The 21,204-nt window shown below is 39.9% G+C and overlaps 1 protein-coding gene across 2 annotated transcripts in view; it reads left to right on the top strand.

The window, feature by feature from the left end:
- Nucleotides 1–381: 381 nt before the first annotated feature.
- The window catches only part of MON2 (MON2 homolog, regulator of endosome-to-Golgi trafficking), a 71,270-nt gene continuing 50,447 nt past the window's right edge, over nucleotides 382–21,204 (top strand). For both annotated transcript variants that reach the window (XM_068669327.1, XM_068669326.1), the window contains exons 1-5: nucleotides 382–639; nucleotides 13,921–13,984; nucleotides 17,063–17,190; nucleotides 18,025–18,156; nucleotides 20,805–20,934. In XM_068669327.1, the coding sequence (XP_068525428.1) occupies nucleotides 529–639; nucleotides 13,921–13,984; nucleotides 17,063–17,190; nucleotides 18,025–18,156; nucleotides 20,805–20,934 (565 nt within the window). In that variant the 5' untranslated portion in view covers nucleotides 382–528. The remainder of the gene's footprint in view (nucleotides 640–13,920; nucleotides 13,985–17,062; nucleotides 17,191–18,024; nucleotides 18,157–20,804; nucleotides 20,935–21,204) is intronic.

The raw sequence follows: 21,204 nt of genomic DNA, 5'->3' as shown, positions 1-21,204 counted from the left end.
CAGACAGCCTTTGAGACTGGGGACGCACAGCAAGCAGAATATGGAGAAATCGCTCTTGCAAGAGGGACATTTTGTGAAATTCAACCGCTCCCTCCGAGAGCAGCCCCAAGCCAGCCCCATCCCGCTGCGGCGCCTGAGGTTTCGCGGGGAGCATTACGAAAACCAACGGCTGGCGGCTGGACACCTTTCTGCGTGTGTTTTCGGGGGACAGCGTTTGAACCAAAACACCTCGTAATTCCCCCAATTTCCCGGCCGGGAGGAGGCCGCGGCCCGCTCCTCTGCCCGCCCCCGGGCTGACGCGGCGCGCTGCCGGCGCCCGGCATTGTGGGAGAGGGGAGGCGGTGGCTCGGAGGAGGAGGAGGAGAAAGAGGAGGAGGAGGAGGAGGAAGGAAAGAGGGAGGAGGGAGGGAAGGGGCCGCGGCTGCGGGTTCCGGTGTGGGGCGCGGACGTGTCGGCCGGGGCCGCGGAGCCGCAGGCGCTGCCCGGTCCCCGTCAGCAGCAGCAGCAGCGCCCGGCCCTGGCGCCGCCATGTCGGGGACCAGCAGCCCCGAAGCCGTGAAGAAGCTGCTGGAGAACATGCAGGGCGACCTGCGGGGCCTGAGCCTCGAGTGCCGCAAGAAATTTCCCCCCGTCAAGGAGGTGAGGAGCGGCCGGGCCCGCCCTGACGGCCGCGGGCCGGGGGCAGGGGGCAGGAGGCAGGAGGGGGGAGGCGGCGCCGGGCGGGGGGAAGCGATCGCGGCGGCCCCCGGAGGAGCCCGGGGATAAAGTTTGGGGCTGGCGGCCTCGCATCCTCCGGCCCCAAACCCCCGGAGGGGGCCCCGGGGAAGGTGTTGTCGCCGGGGGGAGGCGGGCAGGGGTCTGGGGGTGCCCCCTGCAGCCGCCCGCAGCCCACGGAGCCCGGGCTCAGCTGTCAGAGTCGCTGCCCGTGCCGGCTCGCTGCCGGCTCGCATCCTGAGGTCAGGGGGCTGAAGGAGGAGGGGTGCTTGAAAGCAGAGGGAAAAAAGTCCAGTTTCCCCTCGTTTGATGCACACATCGTAACTGCGTGGCTCTCTCCCCACGCAGGCAGCGCAGCTCCTTCCCAGTCGGTCACTGGTCGGTTTGGAAAATATCTCTGAAGGAAAAACGCTGATATATTGACTGGGGTTATACCATGAAACCACAGGGGAAACTGGGAAAATACTAAAAAGCCTCTGCCAGTTTGGAAGAAAGTAATTATGTCTGTAATCTGACGGTTGCTCCAATTAAGTGATAGCGTATTTAATGTCCCGTAAAGCATTACGTGCTTCGGTAGATGAATTGAAACGAAGGGGCTGTGCTCGCTGGGAAAGGCTCGGAGGCACGCGCACCGTAGCAGGGCATGATACCTGTGGTTATAAGTCACAGGGGACTGCCCGTGTGATTTGAGGAATAGGGTGTTGTCATATGAAGGCAAGAAACGTGGCAGTCTGTTGGACAGAAATCTGTGTGTTTTGGGGGCGGGTTGGGGTGCTTCTTCCATGGTCTCCAAACTGTGGGACTCCAAAGAAGTTGTTCAGTCTCTGAACAAGTTTCCCCCCTGTGATAATGTTTATTGTCTTCAAGATCTATGGAGGGGATGGGCAAGATAATAAAAGTGTTTTTAATATCACTTCATTATATTTGCTGTGCTGTGGGTTAGGATAGCCACTGCACGTGCAGTTCCTGGTTTGTGTTTAGCACGCTTACAGTTCACGTGCAAGTATGACTTTCGTGTTCTTGTTTATACTTCGGCGGAAAGTTGTGTTGCTTACTTTGTTAATGAAGTGTTTTGAATGAAGTTGTTGCATTGCCTGGAGTTCAGGTAGGTTTCCTTTACAGAACAGTGCAGAAAGGTGTTTGCAGAGAGGGGGAGTTTGTGCCGCTCCGAGTCGTGGCCTCCTGTGGAGGTCTGGGTGAGCAGCAGTTCCTGCAGGAGGACGGCACAGCGGTTGCAGGAAATGCTCCAACTTCCTTGCGTCTGGAAGCCTCCCCCCCCTCTAAGGGAACAAATATCCTTCTTTCCTCTCAAACAGCAGCTGCTGGACAGGTATTTTAATTACATGCACTTGTTCTGCTCGTGATTAGATTTGGCTAGAGCCATCAGAGGAATGGCATGCTCTTCCAACTGATTTGGAGCAGCACCAGCTTTTTGAACTGCATTTAAACATAGGCTTTTTAAAGTAAATTTCTACTACTTACAATCTCAGCTTATACTTTCAGTGTAATTAGACTGATCTTACAACCACCGCCTCCAGTGTAGTTTACGAGCTTACCTTGCAGCTAATATGTATGCTTCCGTGTAACACTGTAAAGTTGTCCTACTGTCATAGCTTAATTTTGGGCTAGGAGTGTTTCTATAGGTTTGAGCTCTGCTGTAGTTGCTGGTTACATTTGATAGCTACTTCATGCAGGTAAACTGCTTCTGATAGTCCTTTCAGTATTTGAGGTAATCTAAAGCTTTGCTCACAGCTATTTGATACGGTCACCCATTTCTGAAATCACAGATGTCTGCTTCATTTATTTTATTAATATTATTAAAATTCTGCAAAGTGAATGTAGCTGACAGTTTTGCTGCTGCTAAAAGTAGTGGTGTAGTTCTCAAACCTACTTGTTGCTCAAATGATTTAGCGTCTGTTTAATTCAGTAGGGCTTTAGGTTTCAGTTTTTCATGGTGCTTCTAATGCATATGTTATTCAGAACTAATGCTGTATTTATTAGGTACAAAGAGACCAAAACACTGAAGTGTTTCTTTGAACAGGCAGGCAGATGACACAGCTGAAGAGCTTTATGGGATTTTGGGGCGTGCCAGCAGAAGGGGACGGCTATTGAAGTCTGTAGCATTGAGATCTTATCCTCTGTTAGAAGACTGAAGTAAGGTCTCAAACCCTGTCGGAAATGGAACTTGAGCTCTTCGCTGTTTTCAGCGCTTTCATCTCCTAGTTTTCAATTACTTCTGAGTCTGTAAAGTTGTGAGTTTTTTTTTTTTTTTGTAAATCATATTTATGTGGAAATCATGTAGTTGTAAGTCTGATCACCTAACAGTAGCTTCTAAGGTTGATGATGACAGTTTGATAATCTGTCAAGAAACCTTGAATTTATATATATATTTTCTCCCTCTCAGTGTTAAACTCATGACACAATTATGAGGAAAACTTCTTTCCCTCTAGTTAGCATATTATTTTTAATTAAAAAATAATGGAGTGTGCATCCATTATTATTCCATGCAAATGGAGTCCACACCTCATCTTTGCTCCGTGTGACAAATCATGCCTGTGAGCACAACAGTTGGTTTTCTCAGGTGATGTCACTTGGGATGTAAAATGTGAGCTCCACCAAGAATCCCTGGGTTTGAAATTGTGTTGCTGGCAATATTTGGGGACTAATTAATGTCGTAGTCTTACTGTTTCTCAGAAGTGCAGCAAATAGTGATTACTACTTGATTCCAGACCCTCATCTGTTCGTTGCTAGGTGTTCTCACCTGCTTCTGTTAGATAAGTGCATGAAGTCCTGCATGATACTTCAGCACTGACTACAGAAGTGCAGCAGGCATGAAAGTTATATGTGTACATGGTGACCAAAGAGCGATTTGCTGGTTACATCTGTTGCGTGCCAAATCTGCTTATATTGGCAGATGTACAAGGAATGACGCTGCTGGAAAAAAAAACGTATTCTTATTTTCACAATTTGTTTCCATTTCCCAGTTGTAAAAGTGGACGCCAGCCTGGGATGGGAGAGAAGCTGTCAGGGCGAGTGTGAATTAAGCAGTATCTTTGGAGTTTGAAATTACAGAGGCTGAAGCAGTCTTTAGTACCAGCATCAGTCACGCTCCTGTTATCTTAAGTAATCTGACATTTCTCCTAGAGAACAGAATTGTGTAGCTGTTAATTCTCTTGTTTTTAATACTCTGGGCTCTAAACTTTGCTCCGTGTTAGAGCATCGCAGTGCTTAGCTTCTGACTCTGGACTGAAGTGTGTGGTACCCCTGCAGAGCTCGACAGGCTGTTTCAACCTGTTAGTGACTGAACTTGCGGTGTCCTGTGCTGGGCGTGCGGGAAGCTGGCTTTATCCGAGTTTGTGCTGTCATCCTTTGTGATTTAAGAAATAAATTCTTTACTGTGAGGGTGGTGAGGCCCTGGCACAGGCTGCCCGGAGCAGCTGTGGCTGCCCCATCCCTGGAGGTGCTCAAGGCCAGGCTGGATGGGGCTTTGGGCAACCTGGGCTGGTGGGAGGTGTCCCTGCCATGGCAGGGGGTTGGAGCTGGGTGGGCTTTAAAGGTCCCTTCCAACCCAAACCATTCTGTCATGTACTTCATGGCTGAATTTAAAAAACAAAACAAAACAAAAAAAAACTTGAGTAAAACAAGTCTTTTTAACTTTTGGAATATGATTTGTGTACTGGATGAAAATACTCCTCAGTAAGTTGCATCTGAGTTGGGTAAGCGGTTTCACATGGCGAGAAACTTTAGAAATGTTAGGAAAAATATTTTTATTAAGCAGAAGTTAAGTGAGCAGAAAGGGGGAAAATAAGCATACTAAAAGTTCTAGTCACCCTGAAGCCCAGATTTGTTTCAGCCATATCTAACGCCTTGGTACATAGGCCTTAATAAGCTCGTAGTTGCTAGGTTGAAGTGGGTTGGCTTGTTTGTTTAAGTGAACCAAGCTTTTTTTTTTTTTAATAAATAGCTAACAAATCTGATCAGCTCTGCACAGTTATGGACACACTTGCCCTGGTGGGGCAGAAGCGTGCTTGGCAGTTGTGTGGCATCTGTGTGTTTAGGGTGTTTGCTGCTGGAGTAATTTGGAGCAGTATGTCTGGAAAAGGAATAGTGTTCAACTCCCCTCGGCCTTATGTGGCTGTTGGAAGAGCAGCATTGCTTTTTTTTACCCTTTGAATGCTTCGGTCAGTTGAAGTGCCCTCCAGAGACTCCTGAAAGGTAGCTTTTGATATCCTCCTCTGTGCTGTTTCTCTTCCAGACCTGTGTTTGCGATGGAGCAGGATTGCTGTTGTTGAACTATTTATTGAGTTTTGTACACCTTTGGCATACTGACGTATTTTGGGGACAGTGTTGTAAGTAGATCTGCTGTATCTAGGAAAAATAACAGAATCCAATTTTGCAATTTCGTTTTCCTTTTATTAATAAGCCTACTTGCAGACAACCAACAGTATTAAGTTACTTGAGTGAAAATTAAAAAGGTTTGAGCAATTTCTGAATAAAACAAACTTGTTAAAATTCTTTAATTGTGGAGCAAATAGATGTGTTTTTTTTTTTTTTTCCTCCTTTTGGAGGGGCTGTCTGTTGTGTCCTGTGAACACAGCTTTAGTTCATGCAGTTCTTCCCTGTCGTCCACTCCTGCCCATCGAGATCCACGTGGCAGCTCTCTTCGCTGGGTTAAATCCGTCTGCTTCTGCAAAGAAATGCTGATAATGAGCACATCTTAGGGCTAAGACCAAAACACTCGTTTGGAAGCCTGCCTTGCTAGGGAGTCTCTCTGATGTCAGTGGGTAACTATGAAACCACGTCTGTATTGCAGAATGGAAACGCACGTTAAAAAGATGCGGTTCAGTGGGTGTTAACGTTGAAGGGATACTCAGGTTCCTAAGGCAGCTGTCAGGAACAGTTTAAAATAAAAGCTAATGGTCAAACATTAAAACTTGCTTGTTCTGTAACAGTAACAACACTTGAGAAAGCTTGTTGAATGTAGTGTAGGACACAAATCAGAGGAAGCTGAGGAAGAAAGAGGCGTGCTGGGATGCCTTGTGATGTGGGTCTCTGAGGCACTTTGATGCGTTGTGAGCACTGACGGGTTTCTGAGAGCTCTGTGTTCGTGCTGGTCTTGCAGTAAAAAGGCAAGAATCACAGAGACCAGGCAAAGAACAGATCTTTGTACATAGACCATTCCTTACAGTAGTAATGAAGTTGTTGGGTTTTGTGCTTTATTTTGCTATTAAAATGAATTAAATAATTCTGAAGTTACAGTCCACAGGGAACCTAAACTATAGTGAGCTTTCAAGGTCGGTTAATTTTCATGTCTTCACGGCATTAGTTCGGAAAGATGCAAGCACTCTATAGAGGTGGTTTTTTTGTTTGTTTGCTTTAATGGGTGTTCACTTATCTAACAGTTTGAAGGTTCATTTGAAATAGAGCAAGTGGGCTGTAAAATGCATGTTGTCAAAATTTGGTAGCTTGCACTCAAACATATGTCTCGTGCATGTGACTGGAAATTTTTCTGTGGCATTCTTTGGTTGCCAGCCAGTAGCTGAGCTGATAACTTGCAACAGGTGAGTGCTGATATTTCCTACGTTTCCTCTGTAATGCTTAACCTTTACCAGTTGCCACTTCGGTCAGCTTCATGTTTAGGATCCATAAATTTTGCAGTTTTTTTTTTTTTCTTCAATATTGATCTAGATGCAGTAATACTTTTTCAACATTATTTTAAAAAATGTACTGCTGTGTTTCTAGGGGACTGCCATCTATTCAAATGTGTTCTGAGTTTCAGTACTTGAAAATTTGAAGTTTCATATCATCATTTTAATCTGTGATAGGAAATACCATGTTCTCAAGAATGGTTGGCACTATGATTATAGACCCATTTCCCCCATCATGTAATACCTTACAATTTAATGAATGAGTATGCGAGCAATATTTTCCGTGCCTCAGTCTATCTGTAAGCTTTTCAAGGTAGACTTCAGAGCAGGTGCCTAGCTGTGGGTGTCCAAGCTTCCTTCACCAACTGTGCAGGGTCTCTGTGTTACGGAGATACGGTCCGTGGAGCATGGCCAGGGGATTGGGTTAGTCTGTCACCAACACGTTCATGTATCTTTGCCACACGATGTTTCTTGCTTGGCTTCCAGCAGGTAGTCCAGAAGAACACGGGCCTTCCGTCTGCATGCAGCTGTCTTAGATACGGAGGTCTAAGCTTAGGTGACTGCACAGAGCCCCTCCTAGGGGGTCAGCTGGATTAGTCCCAGCTGAGTGCTCTGTAATTCTTGAAGCCTCCCCTTAAACCATCTCCAGTGCAGTGCAAGTCTAGATGCTTACAGTTGAGCACCTTCATCCCTGACTGAATCCCTGCCTACATCCCATGGCTTCCTGAAGACTAAACAGGAAACCTGTAGCAGAAATTGGAAATACTTGGTGACTCGAGCTCTCCGCCTGAGCCCAAAATGTTAAATGTTGTTTCTTTTCACCAGGTGCCAGGCAAAGAGCCATCGCTGTCATGGGCCTGCAGTGACTAGGTGATCGAATCTCCTATTTGTGGTGATGCCGCAGAGGTTTCCTAGTGCAGTCTGTTCTGACTGACAAGCTGAAGGCAGAATTAGCTTGAACTTCAAGTTCAAACTCCTAAACCTCTGAAACAGGTTTTCATGTGCTGATGAGTGTTGTGACAAAAGTATATCATGAAAATTCAAGTGCTGTGTTCCAGTGATTTATAGTCACTTGTGTTCTACTTAAGGGGTCTCTCAGAAACGCATGAATGCTTGACGTGGGCACTGTGAAGATGTCTGTACGCTATATATAGGTGTAATATTACTGTAATTTGTACTTACAATACAAAACTAAATATGGGGTAAATCCTGATTCTATGTTACTGTGCAAGAGAGAAGTGTAACTTAAGAATTTGTTGCTAACTAGGTGTATTTCTTCTGTGTCAAGTCTTGGTTGTTTGTTTTTTGTTTTTTTTTTTTCACCTCTGTCTCCATCATTGCTGTTCAGTAATGGATTGTTGTGTGTTATTCGCTCTGATTTGTTCTATTGATTTATATGTGATGGCTTTCAAGCTGAGGTGTATTTCGATTGTCAATGAAAACTCCTGATGGAAAATGTTGGCATTGCATTATCTTTATCTCTACGTTCACGTCAAGTGTGTTACCTCCAGAGGTATCATCTCTGAAGCAATTTAGATAATGCTGGCACCTCTCCTGGCATTACTGCTGATTAACCTTCAGGATCCCGAATTGGCTGCTGATGCTGCAAGCTGACAATTTCAGAAGATTGATGGACCAGAGGAGTAACGGTTCCAGTCAAGTGAAATAGCTACTTCTAACATCAGGGCAACTAACATAGTTGCACGGAAACTGGAGTTGAAATTTTTTGTTAATAATAATAAAAAAAAATCTGCAATATCATATCTTGAATTGGTGGAGAAAGTGTATAGTAGAATCAAGTAGTGCTTGTATTCTTTTCTTGCCATTGGAGTTCCTGTAGTTGAGACTGGCACCATCATTGAGCAGAGTCAAGTCTAGCATGAATTAGTTTGATATCTCCAACCGTAGTCCCTGTTCTTGGGGCTGGAAATGTAAACTAATTATTGCCTTCATTGAGCGCTAGTAGATCATGATGTAGAATAAACCAGAACAATTTTATTTCCAGGCTAAGTGTGAACAGTTAAAGAAATTAATTTGTATATAAATAGGGACTGACCATCTGCTACAATTTCTTGTCTCTAAATGTGAAATAAAGGTGATATACATCCCATTTTCAAGTTCATAATAACTTCTTGTTTAATGAGGGCTGTTTAATGGTTCATACAAATCACAGATTCCAAAGTTAAAGTTGAAAAACTAGCTGCTGCTGCTTTTGTAGGAAGGTTTTGCTATAGTGAAAGCAGTTTATTGAAATGCAGTCTTCAATTTATAGTGAGAAACTTGTGTGAGAATTACAGAATTAGAAGTGACTTGAAATAATTACTGTTTTTAGTTTTACCTGCTTTCTTTCTCTTCTTGTACATATATCCAGTGATGTACACCTCTGAGCAGTGATTGCAACAGGTACATATTGTCCACAGCCTCCCATTAGTGGTTGTAGGCATTAACAAGCTCTCCCCTTAACTTTGTCATCTCCAGGCTGAACGAATGCAACTCTCACATCATCTCCTCATATACTGTTCTCCACCCCTTGACCATCTTAGTAGACCTTCACAGGACTCACCCCATCATGTCAGTGTCTGTGTGGGGAGCCCGAAGCTGCACGTTGGACTCCAGCAACACTCTCACAAGGGCAGGAGCGAGGGGGAGACCCCATCCCTCAGCCTGCTGGCAGCACTTGCTCATACAGCCCAAGGTGCAGTTGGCCACCTTTGTGGTGAGGACTTGCTGGCTCACGTTCCTCTTCATTGTACACTGAGACCCTGTTTTATTTTTTGCAAGGCTGGAGAATCAGTCTAGCTGGGCAGCCCCTAGCCTCTATGGGTGTGTGGGGCTGTTCTCCCGAGTGCAGGAATTTGCGTTGGTCCATGTTGAATTTCATGAGGTTCCTATCAGCCTGGTTGGGTTCCTCTGAACAGAAACCCACCTTCCGCTATATGGGAGGGGATACCTGTCTGCACACCCTATTCCATTACCTGGGCTGCTAATAAAGATGTTAAATGGCACTAGCCCCACTGTCTGTCCCCGAGGAGAACCACTAGTAACTAGTTGCCAGATGGATTTCATACCACCTGTAATAACCCTTCAAGCTCAACCATTTAGCCAGTTTTCCACTTGCTTTACTGATCTGATCTGATCACTGCCTGTTCTGACTATAAGAATACTATAGGAGATGGCATTAAAGGCCTTGCTGTACCTTTGCTCCAAACCAGTGAAATGTGAGCAAGCTCTAATCCAAGCACATTAAATCATCCAATATAATAATTCCCTGTGAGAGTCTTCATCAGACCAGGACTAACTTCACCAGTTTAAATCACAGATGGAGCAAGTGTGTGTGAAAGGGAAGGGTCTGAGCAGGGATTGTACTGCTGAGGAGGAGGATAAAAACGTGGAAGGAAGGTACAGTGCTTTTTCCAACAGAAGTGGTACACTCGAGTGCTCTCATGGGGTTGGTTTATTGTGGAGCTTTTTGTGTGCGTGTCCTTTTCCAAATAATAGTTGTGCAGTGCAGTAATGGTCCAGAATGTGCTCTTGCAAAGCAAGCTGGAATAACATTGATGTGAAACTGCACTTTAGGCAGGAGAATCTCTTATCTAAGCTATTGGGTATAGGGTTAGTGCTCCGGTTAGAAAGGCAAAAAGCGACAGAGAGGAAAAAATTGCTCTTTTTATTTCACGTAATGGCTGTGAAAGTGACCGTAATGACACATATTATTCTCATCCAATCTTAGTAAAAGGTTTGCAAACAGTATGATGTGAATGCCAACGCAGGCCATCACACCTGAAAGCACTGAACGCTTTTCCTTTCAAAAGAGAGGAATCGAAAACTTGGGTGGCAATTTTGATATCTCTGGAGACAGCAGTTTGCTCTGAGCATATAATCGAAACATCGATAGCCATTCAGTGCACTTGTGGTGGGAATTTGAGGGTTTATAGTGTTTTGGTAAGAATACTATCCAATGAGAAGCTCATGTAAAATATATATATTTAAAGTTGAATCAGTCCTTAGCAGAAATTAGTACTTGCCTGGCTGTTTGTGTGGTGATACCATTTTTGGTTTTAAATAAAAAAAGTGCTGACTTCTGGCTGTAATTGTGAGCCACCAGTTTCTTTGAAGATCAGCAAGTTGACTCTTCATAAAACCTGTTAAAAGTCTTTTCTGAAAACTTTTAAAGATTGCTGAAACATAAAAGACAAAGGGAAAAGGGCCACTGATGAGAAAGAGATTCAGGATTACAATTTCTTTTCTTTCCCTTAGGAAAAGTAGCCAACTGATGTTGTTTCTCAGTGAAGGCAGGGTAGCTTATTCACAATTACACCAGATTAAGAGTGTGGGGATCACTGTGGAGCAGCCAAAGTGCGGTCAGATCCCATCCCACCGTGCTCACCTGCATTGCCACATTGCAGCAGGGCTTCTACGGTGGTTTTGCTTGTAAGAAGTGACCCCCACCCTAAACAATTACACAGTTACGTATTCGGGGGCACTGCGGGCCATTATTCCTTATGGCCTCTCTTCTGGAGTTTTTGGATCTGAGAAACTCTTACACCCTTGATTTTTGTAGATAAATTCTCCACTTGCCTTGGATTTTGGGGAAAGGTGATTTCCAGGTAATCAGCAAATCTGTGGCAAGTTGCAAGGAAGCAGAGTGATGGTGGGACAAGTGCTTGAGCCCAGAGGATCCTGATGGATTTTGCTGTGAGATTACAGACTGATTAAAAGCAAATCAAAGTATCCAGAAGAGATTCATTTGAATCTCTGCTCCTCATTGATATTTCTCCTGCCCAAACCGAGTGCTCCAGTTTGCAGTTTTCCAGTGCACCAGAAACACAAAACAAAACCCAACAGTGGCAATTGGGCATTGGAGGCATTTGATTTCCGTTCATTTCAGTTCTTAGGGAAATCTAATTAATTGAAATTCTCAGGTGCACTTGAGCTTTTTTACATTGCAGGAATTACGTATGTATTTTCTGCTTCTTAAAAGGTAGTTGACTTGCTCATTAGACTGCTGTTAATTGTGGTGCGAACAGAAACTCTGATTATGTTACTTTTAAAGTTGTGACTTGTAAAAAAAATGATGCCTTATGTTTACATGAAAGTGGATTAACTGCATTAACACCAGTAGATGCACAGGTTGGTGCTGGCCATCTCCCTGATCACTGTTTTTATGGTGTCCTTTTCTGATGGGGCAGTCACCCATAGAGTACTGCAGTAATGCTCAAACTGAAGTAAATTTGTAAACATAGTACCTATTATTAACACCTCTTTTCTCTTGCCAAGTTAAACTGAGGCTATCCAAGAGCACTTTTATACTGATGTGTATAGGATAGCCAGAGAACTTATAGTCTCATTATTTCTATTGTTTATTTTTCAACTAAAGTCCTTTTTCATGGATGTTATATGGTTATTTTTTACATATGTAGGGTAGTAGAGTGGTTTTTTGTTTTGTTTTGTTTTTTAATAGGTTGTGTGCAGTGTAGTTAGTTTCCAATTCAAAGTTAGTAAACAATTTGATTTGGAATTCTAAATAGAAATGGGAAAAGAAAGCATAACCAAGATAATCACAGAAATTCATGTATCTTAAGGAGAAAAGCTGTCATATTTAGAGTAGTAAAAGCTCTAACACCTGTTGTTTTGGTTGTTTTGTTTTACCTTTTTTTTTTTTTTTAAATCTATGCTATTTTACATGAAAGGTAACAGACAAATAAATGGGAGACACGCTGTTGTAAATCATTTTTTTTCCTTTTTTGTGCCACGTTTGGAGTATGTGCAGGTGCCATGCATGTGGCAAGCTCATTGTTTGTTTGATTCAGAGGGAATTTGTCAGTACTGGCAAGAAATAAATCACTTACCAGTAGATGTGATGAGGCTTAGTTTGAAGATAATTGAAGTTGGACTGTGACGAATCCGTCATATTAATGAACAAGAGCAATTTGTTGTGACAAGATTCCCCCCTCCCCATTAGTTGACATTTATAAGTGAAGTAGAACACGGATTGATTTAAAACTTAGACACTTCAACACATTAAGTTAACATAATTGAAATAAATGAGAATAGTCTTTGGCATTCCTCATTTTAATTATGTGGAAGATCTATTTGCATCTTGCTTTGTGCTCATTTGAGCGTGTTGCCTGTTACTTCAGGCACTGTTGATACTATTCTATAAATATTTTTTTAAGTAGAAACACTGCTCAGCAAAGCTAATGGAATTCCCCAGAATTTCACAAGTGTCTTGAAGTGGTGGTAAGGCTGTGTATAGTCTTCCTATGGTTATGTTGGGAAACAAAGTAAGTGCTGGAAATTTAAGTTCCATTTTTAAAATTTTTCTCTTTCGAGAAATACAAAATCTTAATGAAAATACTTGAGTTTGAGTTTATGCAATCATCTTAGTCTGGCTTTTTGGGAAATCTCATTGGAACAGTGTTTCAATGGAGGGGAAATGTTACTGCTTGGAGAACTGCATACACGTTCACTTTCATGTATCTACTGCTATGGATTGCTTCTCTACTTGGTTTCATACAGTGACAGCGCACTTCCCTGATCAGTGGAAGGAAAGTGGAAAGGCTTAGTGTGTAAAGTACACAGAAACATGAAGCTGTGTTCGAATGTGCAAGTGTACTCTCAAATTTGGCAGAAAAATATTCTCCAGAAGCATGTGTCCTATTGTTTGGGAAAAACAGTTGCATTTATTTTTGGTGCACAGTGTGCTCATTGAAATATCTTTATTTGTTTCCAGCAGTTTAAGATGTATTAATGGAATTACAAAAAATGGACAGGAGCCGTTTGCAGTGTATTCTGATTTTTATTTTATTTTATTTTTTTACATAAAACTTGCCAGAAATCTTAATTTTGAAAGGGAAAGCAAGCATCAGTGCTAAATTTTCAATTTGACTTGACTGCGTTAGGAAACGGGACTCAGTGGTTTACGTTGGAGGATGTTCATGGAGACTAAGTGGGGAGCTACTGACACCCCGCAGTGCTACGTGACCTTCTTGCTCTGCCCTTTGGTGCTACGCTGGCGCCCAGCTCCCACGCACATCCCTCCTGCCCAAGTGTCTGGCTGGGATTTCAGGTAGTGCTCGTGGGGAGGTCAGGGCGCTGTCAGTGTGGCATGGTGGCCAGAACTGAATATTGTTAGGAAGGCTTGTAGAAGCTGGACATGCTGCTGCGTGGGGTTAATTTGTATGGGGAATTCCGGACACAAAGTGCATGGGAAGTTGGGTTTCCTTCCAAAAATCTTAGTAAGAATGTTTGCTTTAAAACCAAAAATGCTCTTACCTGGCTTGAAGAGCAGTGGTAGAATTTGAGTGTGGAAAAATAATACTGGAAAAATAATACAATGAAAACAGTGTCTTCTAAAATATCTACCCCACAGATTATACCCCTTTCTGTGCAATTCTGGAAAGGAGTTTCAATTCTACATTAGTGCCGCTTGCTGAAAACACTACAGAGATATTTTTTCTCTGAGACTGTACATTTCTATTTATTTTATATGTTTATTTCTTTGCAGATATTGATGTGTGAAATAGCATCTAAACTACTTATTTTCCTTCCCCTACAGGCTGCTGAATCAGGAATAATAAAAGTGAAAACGATAGCTGCACGGAACACTGATATTTTGGCAGGTAACTATTTGCAGTACAATGGGAAAAATAAACTTGGGTTACAGATCAAAACATTAAAGATGAGTCTTTGTTATGTGTTACAATCCTAAATGCCTTTTAGCGTGTGCTACATCAGTGGTGCGTGTTGGCACCTAGCAAAAAATCTGGTAATGTTGAAAAATTCTACTTCTCTATCATGCTCAAGCTATATTGATGCTGAGAAAGGTCTCCATTTTCAGCAGTGGTTCTACAAAAAGTAATTATCCACTTAGGAAAATAACATGAAATTATTAGGCTTCAAATTCTCCATATCTTACTCACTGTCTACGTTCACCACAGCTGTTGTTGAGAGCTCTGTGTAGCATTCTGCAGTGTGATCCTCATCTGTGTGTTTGCTGTGAGAGTCTAGCCTTCGGAGACTTGTACCTGGCAGGCAAAAATCCATCTTAATCTGAGACAAGGTCATCCAGTTTGAGATGTACTATTGCCTTGAGGGACAGGAGAGTTGCAGCTTTGTAAGTGCTTAAAACAGTATCTCTTGACTTTCTTCAGCTGTATTAAGTAGTATGTAAATCGATGGCTTCTTACCAATTGCTGGTAAAGCCTTTGGCCAGATTTGAATACCCCTATATGCCTGAGTGTCTACCCTAGCTGTTGTCAAAATCCTTACGAAGCTAAATTATTGTAAAGGTCCAAATGAAATAGGTGTAAAACTGTTTCTTTTGAGGTTTGTAAATCAGATATTGTTAAGGAGGCAATTTTTAGAGTTACTTGAAGTAGCAGTCCCATCCTTCAATATTTCACCTTAATGCCTCATTTTTATTTGTTTATTTTCTTTGTTTTTCCTGCTGTCATGAATGCTGACATAAGTGGGAAAGCTATGCCAGGTAATGTCAGCTATGCATCAAAATCTATAAATGAACAAGGGAATTCTGTAGGTAGCAATTTGGGAAGTAGTGACATTCTTTGGCATATTACTCCATAAAGATCTTTACGTTTTAGAAAGCTAGTTTGTGATCCTGCAAGGATTTTTTTGTTTGTTGTTTTTTTGTCTTTTTGGTTTTGTTTGTCTTTAATCTTCATTTTGAAGTGCAGAGATGCAAAAGGTTATTGATTTGGGGCATGGATTGGCAGTCTTTTATCTTTCGGAGGGAACACCTTCTGGTAGTTCGTCAAATTTTGTCATTAGTTTTCATTTGTAAGGTTTGAGATAGAAGTAGTTAGCATTTTTTTCATTCATAAAAAAAACAAAACGAACAAAAAACCTGAACAATGACAGTAGAGAACTAACGCTATGTCTGGTGACATGCTTAACTTGCCGGAGTTCTGAGGTCACTGATGTAACTTGTTGTCCTCTCTTAGGAGAAAAAAAAACAAATAATAATAATAATAAAATATATATAATTGGTATAGCAAAAATATATAATTGGTATAGCGAAATGGAAGCACAAATGGATATTAAGAACATTTTTGTATGTTTTAAGACTGAAACTGATGTAGCAGTTGGTAGCAAACTAGATTGACCAAACATTTATTTCATCTTCATAAAGTAAAAATGCTTATATATGTCCTGTTGTGAGATTACTTCTAGTGGATTATAGGAAAAATACCAAGTTTGATTTTAAAATAATGATTTTAAAATCTTATATTAATTATAAAAGATTTTTGGTATCTTTTTAAAATTTTTGCTTTCTTCTTTCTGTCCGTTTCTGATGTTGTGGCAAGTCGGAAAGTTGTATGAGTAAGGAAGCTTTTGTATCCAGTCCAGCGTGAGCTTCTTAAGCTCTCTCAGCTGTGTGTCATGGGCTCTAGAGGCAGCGTAACTCTCTTGTTCACACTAGACACCGACAGATACCTAAAATTATGTCTTCATTCATGTTTGTGTTCACATTTTAATTGTCTTTGGTGAGGCATTTGGTGCAAAGTCAGCCTCTGTCAGCTGGACGTGAAGAGTCTGACATGACTATGGACTGTCTATGTGTCAGTATTACCTTGTGAGAGCTACTACATAACAAAAAATATATATATATTTTAATCTATTGTTTACAAAGAAATTTGTTAGTCATTTGTTAGTCATTTGTTAGTCAGTTGAAAGTATGATTAAAATATGTTTATGTAGTTTTTACCCTGATATTTGTGTCATTTTTTTCAAGTCGATTGTAGTGATCCTTATAAAAAACCTTCATGAGAACCAAACTTCAGATTGTTCAGTATAGTACCTACTTGATCGTTTTTGCATTTTTATGTGGGAATGTATGTGTTGTTTGATTGTGGTAAGATCTGTGCTCCAAAAATGTGTTAGTTTTTTTCATAAATGTATGTTTATTATTACACATAGACTAAAACACATTGAATGACATTCAGTGTAAGAACACAATCAGTTTTCAGCTGTGAGGAAATTTTTAGTATCTGAAATGAGCAGCTGAACTTCCAATAGTTTTCATGAATGAACAACAACATATGTGGAATGTTACATTAATTGAATTTTTTTTTCTCTTAAAAAAAACCCTGGAACTCATAATTTCTCATGAAAATGCTTCATTTTAAGAAACTGCCATTCTTCACTGAAACACCAGTTGAAGAATTCACAGCTAGGTGTGTGTATCCAGCATACAAACATTCAAGTCTCTTTCTCCTCTGGCTTTATTGATGGCATTTTGTTCTTCCTCTTCCTTCTGAGAACTTGGTACTTTTTGTGCCATGCATTGTGTTGCTTCTGAATTTGGTTCTGAGGTGGCACAGAGCAGAAGGAAAAGGCTACCAGAAGGAGAGTGGACGGAGAGAGCTTTGGGGTAGGCAGAGCCTTACTATTTGTTACAAACCAAATGGGTTCTAAGTGGACATTTTGGATTTGGAAAGAGAAAGTTGCTCTAAGAAAGGCAAAATGTTGAGAAAGGAGAGAGAAAGTGTTTGGAATTAGAGCATTGGGGTCGCTGTGGAGGTGAGCTTTGGCAGCCAGTTGTCTTTCTTCCCTGTGGTGCAAAAGTAACTCACAAATTTCCAAGACTGGAGATTGCTTTTTGTTAAAAGGTATGATTAACAAATTTTGTATTCTTCAGAGTGTTAAAAATTGACTGCTTCCATATCTCTTTTTATAAGCGTTGAAAGAGAACAGCTCAGAGGTAGTTCAGCCTTTTCTCATGGGTTGTGGAACAAAGGAACCAAAGATCACTCAGCTTTGTCTAGCAGCCATCCAAAGGCTCATGTCCCATGAAGTTGTTTCAGAGGTAAGGTCAATCTTCATATAAACACATAAATATTTCAATGTGAGAAATACTGACCCCAGACTGATGGTGAATACTTTTTTAGGAGACTGTTTTTGTTACAATCAACATAGCTTGCAAATTATATTGCTCATTTAGATTATAAAAAATGTAATTTAAAAGAAAACCACAATTTTGACTATTAAAAAAAGTGGTGGGGAAAATACTAATTTCTAGAAAGAACTCATGAATGTTCAAAATGGCTTATTTATTTTGCAGTCTTATAGTGCAGGAATGGAACATGGAACGGTCCTTCATAAACATCACACTTCAGATTACGTCCATAAAAGTTGCTGAATGTGATAGCGCTATGTATTTGTTACATATTACTTTCAAAAATAAAATAAAATGGATGTACGTTTCCTGCAACTTTAAATGTCAGTTGATATATTATGGTACTGCACATAGAGTGTGGTAGGAAGTTGGTGAAAATAATAATAAAATATATCTTTGGTTGTGCTTGAATAGTATAAAATTGTACTGATATTTTTCTGATATGAATGAATTTTGAGGGCAAAATGCCTTTGTACAGTCTCTTTTACATTTCCAAATAGAAAATAAGGTATCTATTTTAATTTGGACTAAAAATTAAGAGATTTCTGCTGCCAATTAAAAAAAGTACTTTGTGAAGACTGTGACAATGAAATTAGCTTTATATTGTGAATGTAGTCCTATGGCATAGACAAGCAGACAAATTCAGTTATGATACAGTTACAAGAGTGCTATTCTTAAGTGTGTATACATGATACAAATAGAATATAAACATATTAATTATTGGCACAAAATGTTTTTCTGTAGGCTGCAGCAGGAAACATTATTAATATGCTTTGGCAACTGATGGAAAATAGCCTTGAAGAACTTAAATTGCTTCAGACAGTTCTTGTACTTTTAACAACAAATACAGTTGTGCATGATGAAGCACTGTCTAAGGTAAGAATTTGTTATTGCCAATTAGAGTACTTATATCCAAGAGGAAAAAAACAGGGAGAAATTCTACATATGAAGCTTTTGAAAATAATAGAAGAAGAGGGAGATACCTTGATTCTGTTTTATCTACTGGCTTTATGTTTAGATGCTGAAACAGAATTTCTTCTAGCTTTCTTTTTAGTCTGTTTTTTAATTCCTCACAACAACAAATTCCTGACCTAATGAGGACTTCAAATAAAAAAACACTGGACTAATGCTTATTCTTCTGATCTACTAACTTTTCTATTTCTATATCTATAAATTTTCTATTTGTGAAATTAGCACATAGCACAGTGTAAGTTGGCACTACTGCAGCAAATATTAGGAGAAGCTGCCCCCCCACTCTGGCCTGAATCTCTTACCTAGGTAATCCAGTTACTGAACTGGACTACCTAGGTAAGACTTTCAGTCTGAACTGAAATAACATTATGAAAATTTTAAACATAGACAATTTCAGATGTTATGTTACAACTAAGACAAAAAGTAAGTATACTGATCATTTTAATCATAAACTACAAGACGAGGAACAACACTATTTACCTATCTGTGAATTATAAAGTTCTGTTTAAGTCCCTTTTCTAGACTGCATTTTATTTGTTTTCTCTCCAACATAAGGAATATTTTTGTTTAAACAAACCATTGTGAATTACTGTCTTTGTTATGCTCTGCATTCAGTGTGTCAGTTTAATATGAGAGATGTGAGTTTTTTTTGAGAGAATAGAATTCAAGAATATTTTTAAGGTGTTATGTTCTGTTGGAGTGATTTCAGTTTTTCTTTGCTTCAAGTCTTAGAGAAATAACTACCCAGGTTGTTAAATGTGTAGATATTAAAAGCATTATTAATACACTTAAACAAGGAAAATAAAAACATGAAAAGAGAACAAAGCCAGGTTATAAATGTCTGCTGAACACAGGATGATAATGGAAAATTAAAATAATGTGTAAATGAAAAAATAGAAATTAAATAGAAAAATAGATACCAAATAGAAACTTAGTGAAGACTGAAGGTTTTGTCAGTCAGCTCATTTTGAGGTGAGTATGCAAACTATGTCAGGCTCTTTATCACCATCTTGTTTCTTTTGTTCCAAATGATGCTCATTTTCGAAATTAGATGCTATGTTCTAGGGCAGAAACATCATTTTTGAAGAAAATAGAATTCATTTAGAAAATGGGATTCTTGTTCTTTAACTGGGTAGCAGATGTTCTTTAGCAACCTGCAATAATGTTGTTTTACCAGGTTTGAATTCAGGAGACAATTGCTGTTTAAGACTACCGTAACTTTCTCTTCTGCATATCCCATATCTTTCGTGGCAATGTGCTACACATCACTACACATTTCATCCCTTGTTTATTCTAATTCCGCTTCCTCTGTACTCTTCCTCCTGCTCCCTTAGGTTCTTGACATCTACATCCTAATTCACTTAATCATTATTTTTTTTAAATATATATACATGTATATGTGTGTGTCTCCCAAACACATTTTTCAATATCCCTTACTTATTTCTTCATACTTCTCATGAAGGTATGGAATTACTAGAGTTTCTGCATTAACCAAATATAAGTCTTACTTAACATGAGTAGAATCATGGATTGGTTTGTTGCTTCCCTTCCCCAGGATTTTTTTGAGAAGTATTTGAAAGTTGTGTTATTTTTTTCCCCCCCCGTGTTGAAAAGTTCTTGGTGAAAATGACTGAGAGGCAGACGTGTATTGCATATTCATGTTTCAGCTTGACTGATTGAAATTAAGTTACTGGTAAACCTTATAAAGGCCCTCAATATAGGCATTGCAGTTACGTTAAACTACACAGTCATGCAATGTCTTCTGAAAGTCTAAAGGTGTATAATGTATTGTAAAATTTCAGACTAAGATGGGAGGGAGATGCCATATGAGCAGAGTCCACAAGAAAGGAAAGTTGTGCGTATTGTGTGGCTCAGAGCATGGCTGGGTGTGGCTCACGTTTGTGCAAGAACATGAAATAAGGACAAAAGAACAAGAAATACAGGTTTCACCACACATACAGATACTACATTTCAAAATAAATTATAAAATAAATAATTATAATGTGTTAGAGGTAATGCTAAATCCAATGGGAAACACTATTCAGGTCACTGCCAGCACAGTGACATATTAAAATACACACGTTAGTGAAGAGTAATAGCAGCACAGCCAACATGGTTGTTAAACTATTGCAATTTAATATAGGAGAAGAATGGTGTAATGTTATGTCAATTTTAGCTTTGGAGTTGCCTGACCTTTCTACAGTTAACTTTATAATTCCAATGTCTTTTTTTTTTTGGCGTTAGTATTCATACAAGTTGTTTGGTAGTGATTATGGTGTATTTTATGGATGGTATTTACTGGTGCATCATAATGTCTTTAATACCAATTCTAGTATACTTTTAGGAAGGATTGCTAAAGAGATTTTTAGCTAGGATAATCCATAAACATATTCTGATTCTTCAGATTTAAAGTTATTAAAGATTTTTTTTTAGGCAACCTTTGGAGAAGCTATAGTGGAAAATATTCCCCAATCAGCTATCTTGACTCCTAGCTAAAAGGTAAAGATATGGTGTTGTAAGGTGTGTGTTTTCTTTTTTTTTTTTTTTTCCAGGCAATTGTACTTTGTTTTCGATTGCACTTCACAAAAGATAATATCACGAATAACACTGCAGCAGCCACAGTGCGACAAGTAGTTACTGTTGTATTTGAGAGAGTGGTTGCTGAAGATGAACGATATAAAGGTGGGCATACTTCTTACTCTGCTTGCTTTTATTAACTTGTTGTTTGGACACATGTTAGATGTTTATATTTTTTCAGATAAAGTAGTAGTAAAAAAATCTATAAACTTTATAAAAACAATCAGACATTATTCATTTTTAAGGTCTTTTATACATTTATTAGTATTCAAAGGTGATAAAATCCTCAGCCATTGTGTCAGTCAGTATACATAGATAGATAGATGTGTATATATACATGTATATATATACACGCATATATATGAAAAATATATA

The sequence above is a fragment of the Anas acuta genome, chromosome 1 (assembly GCF_963932015.1).
Source record: "Anas acuta chromosome 1, bAnaAcu1.1, whole genome shotgun sequence".
In the NCBI taxonomy this organism is placed as follows: domain Eukaryota; kingdom Metazoa; phylum Chordata; class Aves; order Anseriformes; family Anatidae; genus Anas; species Anas acuta.
The sequence above is the reverse complement of the archived record's forward strand: the minus strand, read 5'-3'. Positions and strand labels throughout refer to the sequence as shown.